The 12,645-nt window shown below is 34.9% G+C and overlaps 1 protein-coding gene across 4 annotated transcripts in view; it reads left to right on the forward strand.

Annotated features, from left to right (window-relative positions):
* The window catches only part of PRPF40A (pre-mRNA processing factor 40A), a 53,299-nt gene extending 41,082 nt beyond the window's left edge, over window positions 1–12,217 (forward strand). For 2 of the 4 annotated variants that reach the window (XM_024735963.1, XM_024735960.1), the window contains exons 15-26: window positions 391–541; window positions 1,520–1,653; window positions 6,253–6,367; window positions 6,525–6,628; window positions 6,761–6,877; window positions 7,204–7,341; window positions 7,553–7,648; window positions 8,609–8,695; window positions 8,782–8,878; window positions 8,962–9,023; window positions 9,689–9,820; window positions 11,179–12,217. In XM_024735963.1, coding sequence (XP_024591731.1) covers window positions 391–541; window positions 1,520–1,653; window positions 6,253–6,367; window positions 6,525–6,628; window positions 6,761–6,877; window positions 7,204–7,341; window positions 7,553–7,648; window positions 8,609–8,695; window positions 8,782–8,878; window positions 8,962–9,023; window positions 9,689–9,820; window positions 11,179–11,271 — 1,326 coding nt within the window. In that variant the 3' untranslated portion in view covers window positions 11,272–12,217. The remainder of the gene's footprint in view (window positions 1–390; window positions 542–1,519; window positions 1,654–6,252; window positions 6,368–6,524; window positions 6,629–6,760; window positions 6,878–7,203; window positions 7,342–7,552; window positions 7,649–8,608; window positions 8,696–8,781; window positions 8,879–8,961; window positions 9,024–9,688; window positions 9,821–11,178) is intronic. The other 2 variants (XM_024735961.1, XM_024735962.1) reach the window with 1 other exon arrangement.
* The last annotated feature ends 428 nt before the right edge of the window (window positions 12,218–12,645 follow it).

Consider the following 12,645-nt stretch of genomic DNA (forward strand, 5'->3'; position numbering starts at 1 on the left):
TTCCAAGAGACTTACAGAAATGTAAGTATTATTGACAAAAATTTGAACATAGCTGAAAGTGGTTGAACACATTATCATTTACCTGTTGTGTGATTTATAACTTTCGTTTGGACAGTGTCTACAATGCATAGTTGTGGGAGGAGAGATTTTGCAAGGGGGTGAGGGAGGTGGGATTCCAGCTTTAGACGAGAGGTTAAAAAAAATTTTGAAGGTAAGAGCCAAGCAGTTAGGCAAGAGCACTGGAAAGGTAAAGAGTGTTGGTATTTAAAGTAAATGGGTAACATTTGAAATTTGGACATCAGTTAGAATGTGAAGAAACCTTCACTAATTACAGTTTATATGTCATACTTTATTTGAAATTCAAAACATATATTCATATTTTTGATTTAGGAGCAAGCAAAGCAGTTGCGAAAGAGAAATTGGGAAGCCTTAAAAAACATACTTGACAACATGGCTAACGTGACATACTCTACTACTTGGTCTGAAGCCCAGCAGTATCTGATGGATAATCCAACTTTTGCAGAAGATGAAGAATTACAGAGTAAGAATGATGACTAAGTGGAAGGAACAGTTTTTTAAAAGTTGTCCAGCAGCGAAGAATGGTCACTTTTTTTATGCGATCACTAACTGAATTTTACATAATTGTCCATCCCTGAAAAGCTGTTTTGTTTGTTTCCAAATAGGATATTTCTTTCTAATTGAGTTTTGTGATTCAGGACAAAATATTTTCCCCAAAATCTGAAGTTAGCTTTATCAGGTATTCTTCAGATATGTTTATTAGGTAAAGCCTGAAATTGTCCCTTGCCATTTATATGTGACTTAGTGGGAACCAAATTAATAACCACATTTTACTCGTGCTGTCCTCTCGAGGTAATGACTTTAGAGATTTGCTTGCAAAAGGCAAAAAATGGATTAGCATTATTTTACAGTAAGCTTCCCCAAGTTCTGTCTTTTTCTGATCTACCTAGTTGCTTTTTAAATTACAGCTTTCTTGATTATCCTTCTGAATACCATACTTCAGTAAGTTTGAGGAAGGGCCTAGAATTCTGTACTTTGAAAAACTCCTTGGGTAATTCTGATATTGCTGACAAATTTATCACAGCAGTTTTATTTTCGTTTTATTACTTGTGTCATATGTGTTGTCTCTGTTTCATCCTCGGATTCGGGGGCTATGATTTAATGAGGTCTTTTTGAAATTTTTCATATGGGAATTCCCTGGCGGTCCAGTGGTTAGGACTCCGCACTTCCACTGCAGGGGGCGCAACAGGTTTGATCCCTGGATCGGGGAACTGAGATCCCACAAGCCGCACACTGTGGCCCAAAAAAAAAAAAAAAAAAGTTATGAATAAATTTTCCTTGAACACTTCCTATTTAGATAATTAGAAGTCATATTTGAGTTTAAACATAAATATTTTGGTAAAACGAATTTGAACTTTGTAGGGAGTTAATGCGAATAAGTAAACTGCTTTCTTTACTGATATTTGACGTTTTAATTTTTTTTAACTGAAAAAAATTCTAGACATGGATAAAGAAGATGCGTTAATTTGCTTTGAAGAACACATTCGGGCTTTAGAAAAGGAAGAAGAAGAAGAAAAACAGAAGAGTTTGCTTCGGGAAAGGAGACGACAGCGTAAAAACAGAGAATCTTTTCAGGTAATTTTAAAAGCTCTGTTTTCTAGCTTAATTGTATAATATGGTTAATGACCTATAATAGTGATGTAAACAATTTTGATCTCAGATCAATTAACTTGGGCTTTTGCAGAGGATCCATACAAATTTAACTCTTAAGTTCTATATTTAGTTATGAATCCACTTAAGGAGAGTAGCTATTTCAGGCTAGGGGAACATGGAAGGCTATAGCAGATTTGGTATTTAAAGTGAGCACTGATAGATAAGGTTTCACTTGGGAAAGAGGAATAGATATCATGAGGGGGGACTGAAAATAAAATATGTGTGATGAATTATTAGTACTAATTGATTTTTAGGTTCTAGAGAATGGTTTTGAGGATGGGCCATAATTTTTAAACACTAAACAGAGGAGCTAAGATTACATGTTCTTTATATAGGCCAGTGGCTTATTTTGACCTCCAGGTATCACTTTTAGTCTCTCAGCAATGGAGCCTATCACAGAGCAATGAATTTTTGCATTTTATATTTCACCAAATTTCCATTTCAATAATAATTATAATAGCAGTTAGCGTTATTGCTTATTGCTGTGCATTTAAAATTTATAACCTCTTTTTATGATAGCCTTATTTTATGATAGTAGGTACTATTTTTGTTATGTCCATTTATATAGGTAAGGAAATGGGCTTAGAGAGATGAAGTGACTTGCCCAAATTCAGCTACTGAGTAGTGGAGCCAGACTTTGAATCTATGCTGTGTTTTAATTACTGGGTCTCTTTCATTAAACACTGTATTAGGGTAAGTGCTAAGTTACAGTGACTTAAATAAGAGGTTTTATTTCTTGAAAGAACAGTTGTTTTGGTTTAGGGTAGAGCACATTGTCATCTCCTAAGGCAGTGGTTCTCAAAACTTAGCATGCATCAGAATCACTTAGAGGGCTTTTAGAGAACTCCCCATGGTGCCAAAGATCATTAATCATCTTAAATGCCATAGCCAATAGCATTATTGCAGTCTTCATTCCATAAAAACGTAACATTTACTACTCTCTGTGGTTTCCTCTTAGTGGTTTCCCAAAGGATCATTCGGAGTATTGTTAAAACCAGGGACTGTTGAGCCTCACCCCCAGAATTTGATTCAGTAGGTCTCTTTTAAGTTTTGAATATACGTTTAAAGGAGGTATAGTAGCAGAGGAAAATTATTGAGCTGAATATCTGAAGCAAAACATGCTAATACCAGTTATATCAATAGTAATCAGAAACGATGCCAGACACATAAAAGCCATATTTTAGGCTTAGCAAAAGATGCTTGTGGCCTTTATATTAGGATTTCTGACCCACGTTCTCCAGTTTCAGTATTGACATTGTACTTTCTCTTATATTTTCTGTGACCCAGATTTCCTTATTTTTGTTATATTTTACCTTATAGTTCTCCTTATTTTTTTTTTTTTTTTAGTTCTCCTTATTTTAAACCATTGCAAAAGCTTCATAAGCGATATTAAAGCTAAGTGGTTGCAGAAGAGTATTAATCAACCTCGTGAAAATCTGTTCTCCCCTTCCTAGGCACATGGCTCCTTAGTTAAAATCTAAGTTTTCTAGCCTCGTTTATAGCTGCTTGTGGTAACGTGACTAAATTTTCAGCAACTGAATGTGAAGGAGACGAGTAGAACTCCAGCATCGTTTTTTAATTAATTAATTAATTTTAAAAAATTTTTGGCTGCATTGGGTCTTTGTTGCTGTGCGCAGGCTTTCTCTAGTTGCGGCAAGTGGGGGCTACTCTTTGTTGCGGCGCACGGGCTTCTTATTGCGGTGGCTTCTCTTGTTGCGGAGCACAGGCTCTAGGCACGCGGGCTTCAGTAGTTGTGGCACATGGGCTCAGTAGTTGTGGTGCACGGGCTTAGTTGCTCCGCGGCATGTGGGGTCTTCCTGGACCAGGGCTTGAACCCGTGTACCCTGCATTGGCAGGCGGATTCTTAACCACTGGACCACCAGGGATGTCCCACATCATTGGTTTTTAAAAGAAGTACCATTTCAACTTCTTCCAAGCTGAAATGTGGTCATGGGGATAACATACCCTAATCATGCAGAGAAAGCTAATGGCCTCGGGCAGTTCTCTTAAGTATGGGCCAGCATATCACTGTCTCTTGGAAACTTATTAGAAAGGCAAACTCTTAGAACCCCACTGAGACCTAATGAATCAAATTGGGATGAGGAGGGGGACTACAATCTGTGGTTTTGTTTTTACTATTTCTTCACATGATTCATTGAGATACCACCTAAGGTAATTTACCAAAAGTGGCAAATGTTGAGATTCTTTATGAAATAAGACTGAAAGAACTATAGTTAGATGTAACATTTAAGGTCAGTGACTGTCGACATCTAGGGGAAGTTAAAGAGTTGCCAAATAGTTTAAAGGTAAATAGAGGCAAAATCAGACCTTTCTCTGATGTTTTGATAAGACAGTTCAAGAGTACTTTCAGGGTTAAGAGTGTGGCTTTTCTTTGATAAGAGAGAACCAGTCAAGAGGGAGAGAATGGGGCTTCCCTGGTGGCGCAGTGGTTGAGAGTCCGCCTGCAGATGCAGGGGACACGGGATCGTGCCCCAGTCCAGGAAGATCCCACATGCCGTGGAGCGGCTGGGCCTGTGAGCCACAACAGTGAGAGGCCCACGTACCGCAAAAAAAAAAAAAAAAAAAAGGGAGAGGATGAAGAAAGAATTGGAGGATAGGGGTATTCTGTTATTAAATAAAATCTTTGAAGGTTTATTCAAGCATATGTGAGTAGTTACATTATGGACCTTACATGAGGAGACAAAAAGAAGGAAGGAGATGAGGGAAAAGACATATTATTGAGTTGGCCTGAGGCAGTGAGTGGTGTTCAACTAGTGCTTTTGTTGATGGTCATGATTTGGGGAGAAGTTGCTACTAGCATCTAGTTGGGTAGAGACCAGAGGTATTGCTGAATATCATCCAATGTACAGGACCACCCCCCCCCCCCCAAAACAAAACAAAACAAAAAAGTTTACGAGCTCCAAGATGTCATTAGTGCCAACGTTGGGAGCCTTCTCCTCTAAGGGAAGGAGAAATAACCAGCCTCAGCCATCTTTGAAGCAACTTGGTTTCCATCTTCTCCTCCCCTTCCCAAGGTGGGGTTAGTAAAGAGAGAAAGAGCCATACAGTTTTAGCATAATGGTTTTCAAACCTGAATTCACATAAAACTTACCTGGTGAGTTTTAAGAAATAAATTACAAATATCTTTATTTTAATTCATATTTTCTTTAAAAAAATCTCAGGTGATTTCTAATTTTCATTCAAGTTAGGAGAGTCACTACTGAAATGGATTCAGTGTCGAAATTCTATGACTTTATCAGCAACCTAGAAGTGAAACAAATACTAGCAAAGCAGGTATGATGAAGTAGATTTTAAGATCCTAGAGAGCATCATTGAAGATGGTTTCTAGGCTGTTTTAGGGACTCAAAAGGGAGTAGGTGAAGAACCTTGGTTATCACACAGCAGGGTTGAGCTCCCATTTATGTTGAAGGGTAAGGACGAAAGGATAGAAATTAAGTTTGAGGGAAAAATTTTGGAAATAGAGACTGAATTGACATGCTTATTCCTATTTGGAGAGAAGTGGTATTATACATGTCTGGTGTCATTCAGGACAGTGCTTCCCAATAAAAATTTGTATGCCACATACATGATTTTAATTTCTTACTAATTTAATTTTAGTAACCTTTTATTTCACCCAATATATCTAAAATATTGTCTTTTAACATGCAACCAATATATTTTTATTTATTTATTTATTTTGGTAATAAACCTTCAAAATCATTGTGTGTTATATACTGCTGGTGTTGAACAGTGCAGGTATAAGAATTTTAGGAGCAGAATTTGGCCCCTAATTTAGGGACATTTATAGAATTAAAACTCCCTAAGGATTTCAGGATATAGGAAATGTGGAAATTGCTGAGTACTGAAGTCCCACTATGTTGCCCTGAAAGTTGGCAAATAGTAAAAAAAAAAAAAAAAAGGGTAAAGTGAGCATATAAAAATTTAAGTTATAACAGTAATATGGAAGAAAGGAAATAGGTTTTAAAATCAGACATGGGGGTTGAGTCCTAGTTCCCCACACTATATGTATGTTGCTTTAGTAAAATTGTATATCTTCCTGTTAGAAAAGAAAATTAAATTAAAAAATCCTCAGAACACATTAGGCGTTATGTTTAAAAACAAAAAGTATATTTTGCAGTAAACGTGCATGCACATTCTTTAGCCTCATCATTTGAGATAACATCCAGTGTTTTGACTTTATTTGTATATGTTATTTGCAAACTGGAAATGATGATCTATCTTAAGGGACAGTAAACTGAAGCCTGGAAAGGTAATGTAGCTTTTCAACAGTCCTTTTCTCTGAAGTCCAAAATAGTTTTTTGCCTAAAAGCTGATTTTACTTTCATCAAAGAGCAAATATGCTTTGCACCTAAACATATTTGTGATAACATTGGCAGAAGAGTTTTAAATATAGCTGTTTTTAACATGTATCTTCATTCATGTTATACCAATATTTCTAAAGTCCTTAAAGATGGCTTTTCAATATATAATGGTTTCGTTATTGTTCTTCCCTTCCCCCAGATATTTTTAGATGAACTGCATGAACATGGACAACTGCATTCTATGTCATCTTGGATGGAATTGTATCCAATAATTAGTTCTGACATTAGATTCACTAATATGCTTGGTCAGCCGGGTGAGATTCTTCTCTTTCCTAATTTGTAGTTATGAGTAGTTGGAATGGGCCAGAGGGAAAGATGGTTGTGTTGGGGCATGGGGGGTGCTTTCTTTTGTTTTATAAACAAAAAAGTAATTGCAGCTCTTTGATTAGAGCTAGCTTTTGACTTCTTTAGTTTTTTCATTAGGATCAACTGCACTTGACCTTTTCAAGTTTTATGTTGAGGATCTTAAAGCACGTTATCATGATGAGAAGAAGATAATAAAAGACATTCTAAAGGTAAATAGTATATACTTCGTATTATTAACTAGTATACTTGCTGTTAACTGTTAATCTGTGCCATATATTTTAAAGTGATACTGTGTTCCTTTGATTAGTGTTATTAATATTAACAAGATTTCTGTTTTTTAGGATAAAGGATTTGTAGTTGAAGTAAATACTACTTTTGAAGACTTTGTGGCAATAATCAGTTCGACTAAAAGATCAACCACATTAGATGCAGGAAATATTAAGTTGGCTTTCAATAGTGTAAGTTATCATCTTTACTGTTATGAACAACTAGATTAGTAGTATAGTTTTTAATATATTTGGCCAAAAATACTTAAGTTGTATGTAAGCTACTGAAATAAGGGAATAGGAATAGTATTTTACAGAGTAGTGGACACTCTTCCAGGGTAAGGTAACAGAATATAATGTACTTAGATGATGGCTGATGGTAAGCTTCCTTTCCTAAAAATAATTGGCTCTCTAACTTATAGATGATAGGAGAATACTTAAATTAATTATAATGAATTATTTCAGTTAACACAGATTATATTATACTATTATAACTGACTAAATATGTTTTCTAAAAGTTACTAGAAAAGGCAGAAGCCCGTGAACGCGAAAGAGAAAAAGAGGAGGCTCGGAAGATGAAACGAAAAGAATCTGCATTTAAGAGTATGTTGAAACAAGCTACTCCTCCAATAGAATTGGATGCTGTCTGGGAAGATGTATGTATACTTGTAAATTTTTTCCTTTACAACTGAAGATAAAAATTTTTTAATTCTTTGTCATAGCCACAGAGATAACTACAGGAAAGGAAATAAACACTTTGAGGGGGCTGGGCTGTCACAGTTTTCACTTGCTGCTATGATTCCTTTTAGTCATATTGGTATACTCTTCTCAGTATTCATATATTTATTCCATATCTGAATTTTTCAGATCCGGGAGAGATTTGTAAAAGAGCCAGCATTTGAGGATATAACTCTAGAGTCTGAAAGAAAACGAATATTTAAAGATTTTATGCATGTGCTTGAGGTAATTTTAGTTTTATCGTAAGTGGCTGAAATATTACAAAATACATAAAATTTTTTTAAAAATTGAAGAATTTAGAATGATCAACGTACGTTTTTTAAATTATACTTTTAAGTAATTTTATACAAATGTACTTACTACCTGGGATGATATGGGAATGGTTTATTCTATAGAAATTGCTTTTAATTGAAACAAACTAAGCTTGCATGGGAATTTAAAGATCTGTTTAGTGGACACTTTTCATATTTGTTTCGTACTTATACAGTGTTACAGAAATTCATCAATTTCTTGATTATGAAGAATCATAATTATTATGAATGGTCCAATTTCTGGAGTTTTTACTGCAGCGTTTTTCCTTCCCTACTAGCCTCATAATTATTTTAGTGACAGAGTTAAAATCCACAGAGACAACATTTCCTTTTCTGATTTCATGTGTAGTTAGATTGCCTTTGGATATCTTAAGCTTGGCTAGGAAGGGAATGCTCCTTGGGTGAAAAGAGCTGGTTTTGCATTTAATTTCTGAGACCAACCTCCTTTATGGATGATTCTGAGGTAGTTCTTTATTTCAGTGCTGAGCCACGTTCATCAGAAAAGCCATGTATGAATAATATTTTGTTGTTTTTGAAAGTAGTGTAACTATTCTGCAGATTATACCTTTATGGAGGGTATCAATTGTCCCTACTGTACCCACACCATTCTCATTGCTAAAAAAAAGTATTTTATTAATACTTTTGAACGTTGTATTTAGATGTCCAAATGAGTGGGTACAGGATAAAATGTTCTCTTCTGTTCCTTGTTAAGTGATAGTAACTCTTTGCACCATTTCAAGGGGGGAGTACATCCTAAATACGCAAAATGAATGCAGTTTTACTCTAAGAACCTGTTTGTAAAGCTTTTAAAAATTCTCCATGATGTACTGTCTGAAGTGTGAACTTCTGAAATTTTTTTCTTTTGCCCCTGTAGCATGAATGTCAACATCATCATTCAAAGAATAAGAAACACTCTAAGAAATCTAAAAAACATCACAGGAAACGCTCCCGCTCTCGATCAGTAAGGAAGTTTATTAAAAATGGCACCATAAGTGTATTGAAATATTTGTTAGCAGCATTATGAATGAAATTATTTGTATTGTGTAGGGATCAGATTCAGATGATGATGACAGCCATTCAAAGAAAAAAAGACAGCGATCAGAGTCTCGTTCTGCTTCAGAACATTCTTCTAGTGCTGAATCTGGTAAACATATCTTTTAACTTGATTAAAATCATTGACACTTGGATGTCCTCAAATTCTGACACTTTTCTTTTTGTGCTGCTTAGAGAGAAGTTATAAGAAATCAAAAAAACATAAGAAGAAAAGCAAGAAGAGAAGACATAAATCTGTAAGCAAACTCTTAATTTTTACACTGTACCTAGGCTTTTGCCCTTCACTTTCTCAGTGGCAGTAGAAATTTCTGTCTAGTCCGATGCAGTCAACAGAGTTTAGGTATGTACCTAAACTCAAGAGTTTCATAGTTGTTGTTCACCTTAATCTTTCATTAAAATCTTTTGGTGAACTTTGAAAAAAAATAACACAGTGTTAAGACTCCCACTCTGGTTTTTTATAGTAATCTTAGAGAAAGACCCAAGGGTGTGTGATTGTATATATATATATATAGAGAGAGAGAGAGAGAGAGAGAGAGAGCTGTTGTTGAGAACCACAAGTTTAAATGTTTAAACTTTTTCCTTTACCTTCAGCTCTTAATCTTAGGTACACATCAAGATACACCTAATCTTAGTGATGAAGGCACACTTAATTTAGTGACGCTCTTTTAGTGGTATTTTACCCTACCAGAATGTCATCTTTCCCATAGGAAAGACCAACTTCATCTCATGAATCTTGGGAATGTTTTAAATTCCTTGAGGTTATCGATTCAGATTCCACCACTCTAGGAACACATACATACTGTTATATGTGGGTGTTCTTAAATATTACCTATATAGGGACTTTTTTCTAATGGAATGGTTTCTTTATCAAAATGCTGACATTGTTTTTTTATTTACACAGGACTCTCCAGAGTCAGATGCTGAACGGGAGAAGGATAAAAAAGAAAAAGATCGGGAAAGCGAAAAAGACAGAACTAGACAAAGATCAGAGTCAAAACACAAATCACCTAAGAAAAAGACTGGAAAGGATTCTGTAAGTGTTTAGAATTCTTTCATCTCTGCATTTTCAGAGTACAAAAATGTCAGCTACTTTTCACACACAGTTTTCTAATGTATGTGATCATGAATGACCCAAGTTAAGCATCCTAAATTTTATATTCCTTAAAAAAATAACATGGCATTCTCTAACAGTTGTTTAACCCACTAAGAAAGGATATATTCTTCTGCTTTGTACATTCTCACAAAGAAATACCAATGGACATTGTCTACCTAATTTAAGAATATAAACTTTAAGAGATTCAAATCAGGTTTTCCCTCCACCATATCCACAGTTGTCATTGTTACTAAATCCAGTTTCAAAAGGTAGCTTTCCAGCAGCTTTTAATCATTGGGAGGGAAGAGTTGAGGGCAAGTAGATAGGAGGATACAATAAGCCAGATCTAATGTTTTATTAAATTACATAATTAGTCTTCAGTTTCCCCTGTATGTGTGTTTGTGTATGTATGCCAGAGCACAGTAACACAAGCCTTCTTCACCTTGCTGTTCGTTCCACAAATGCTGTGGGCTTAGCAAGTATAATGCCTCTGAGTTACCAGTTGAGAGTTTAAATTGTGTAGGTAAGCCCTGGTCTCCCTCTGGATATCCTCATTCAGTGGGAATAGGGTGGAGGGTTTTTTTGTTCTTGTTTTGTTTTTAAAGCTGCACTGGTGAGTCTGATGCACATCCTGGGTGAGGAATGATGATTTCCTCTATACTTACTTAGCAACTTAATAGTTTCTTCTTCACAGTAGGTTAAATGAAATCCCTGAAGGGGGAAGGAAGATAGGTGAAAAATCTACTTTTGAAAAGTTGCTTCTCACAGTTGTTTTGGTTTTTTTGTCTGTTTTAAATTTTTTCCAGCCAAACTATTGTCCTCATAAATCTGGAATGTTTCCTTATCTGGGCGCAATAGTATGCTTAAAGCTTGATACTTTTATGTAATATAAAACACTTATAGGACAACCTAGAATCGGAAGAAATAGCATGGAATATAATACTTAGGAAATGAACACCCAGCTTCCATTAAATGGAAACAAGATGTTTCATATTCAGTTGTATAAGAGGAAGAAAAGCTGGTACTATTCCCCCGATCTACATATTAATGTAAACTGAAAGTAAACACCATATAAAAGTCTCATTCTAAGTTAAGTGTCTCCCCTAATGTAACCAAGGAGTACTTAGTTAACAACCCATTGGTAGGCTTTTAGGAAAGAGATCAGTCTTCATACCCTATGATGCATTTGTTTTTGTGGAAGAGAATCCACATAGATGTGGATTCTTTTTTCAAAGGTTCATTACTACTTAACCTTTTGAGTCCTGACACAAATATAATTGTATTCGTTGTCTTTTCAGGGTAATTGGGATACTTCTGGCAGTGAACTGAGTGAAGGGGAATTGGAAAAGCGTAGAAGGACCCTTTTGGAGCAACTGGATGATGATCAATAAATTATACCAAATATGTTTACAGTATGATTTAAAGTCTAATTCAGACCAGGGATTCTATTTTAAGTTCAATTGAAATAACACTGGGTTTTAATTATATCACAGAAAAAAAAGTGCATTTAAGTATTGTTATTGTGGACTTTATAAAAAGCAAAGGAAATTGAAAATAACTTTTGATTCTGTATCAAGAATCATATTTTCATACAGTCATAACTGTCTTTCTGTGACCCTTTTATAGGGCACTGCAGAATGGATTAAAGGTGGCAATTTACTGATAACTGCAGGTGTCTCTACTTTGTTCTAAAGTCTAAGTCATGAGGTGATTTGATTTACTTTATAGAAGTTGGATTTTGAAGATATAATGAAAATTTTTTAATATCTAGTAGTACAAAAAAAGCACCAGCAACTGATAAAACTGCTTTTTTGTGCACTATCCAACTGGTTGAAGCCGATATGATCTTTTAAGGTGAACTCAGACATAGGTGTTCTTAATGGAAACCTGGTAGACCCTTAACTATAGTGGTGCTATTGAGCACTACTATAATAAAGCCACCATTATTTTTTATGAAACATCTAAATACATTTTAAAAAGGCTATTGTGAGGGCATTATTTTGAGGTGATGTTTAAAAAGTTAACATCAAATCAGATTGTAAATTAGCTTAAATATATTGCCTTAAGGACCTACTAAAGAATGTGCCACCAAACTTTAAGTGATGGTTGCAATATCCTTGTCTAAAACAAATCAATGTTGACTTAAACGATTTCTTTAACAGTTGTCTTTTTTTTTTTTTTTTAAATCCGATCTTTCTCTTGCTTTTTTTCATTGAGGAAGTCTTTTATCTTCCCTCCTCACTGAGAAGTACTGACTTCGTGGTACACATTCTAAAGCATTTCTGATTTGAATATTTTTGTACATTTTTATCAATTATTAAATCTTCTCTTCTAGTGTGTACTAGTATTTATTTCTACTTAAACTGCTCAGCTGTAAAAAACTGTATGATCCTTTAAGGGTTAAGATACTAAAATCCCTGAAATTTTGCTTTAGCTAACCCACATAGCTAAGTTACTTTCCTTTTTTAATATTTAAGAATATTATAAATCAGTGCATTTGAGACCCCTGTATTTGTTTTTGATCTATGAAATTTCCTACAGAATACTCTAAGAAAGGCAATGGTTTGAAGTTTAGAATACTCTTTACATGCTAACTTTTGAAGGTTGGTAATGTAATTTATACTATTTTCCTTCAGTGCAGGAGATTTTTTTAAGTAAATAAGTAAATTATAGCACATAGTCTTTGGTATTATCTTAGGTATTTTTTTATTTTGGACACTTTGGGCAATCCTGTTTCAGGTTGGGATTCAGAAGAACAAAAAGTT

The sequence above is a fragment of the Neophocaena asiaeorientalis genome, unplaced genomic scaffold (genome assembly GCF_003031525.2).
Source record: "Neophocaena asiaeorientalis asiaeorientalis breed wild unplaced genomic scaffold, Neophocaena_asiaeorientalis_V1.1 scaffold72, whole genome shotgun sequence".
NCBI lineage: Eukaryota > Metazoa > Chordata > Mammalia > Artiodactyla > Phocoenidae > Neophocaena > Neophocaena asiaeorientalis.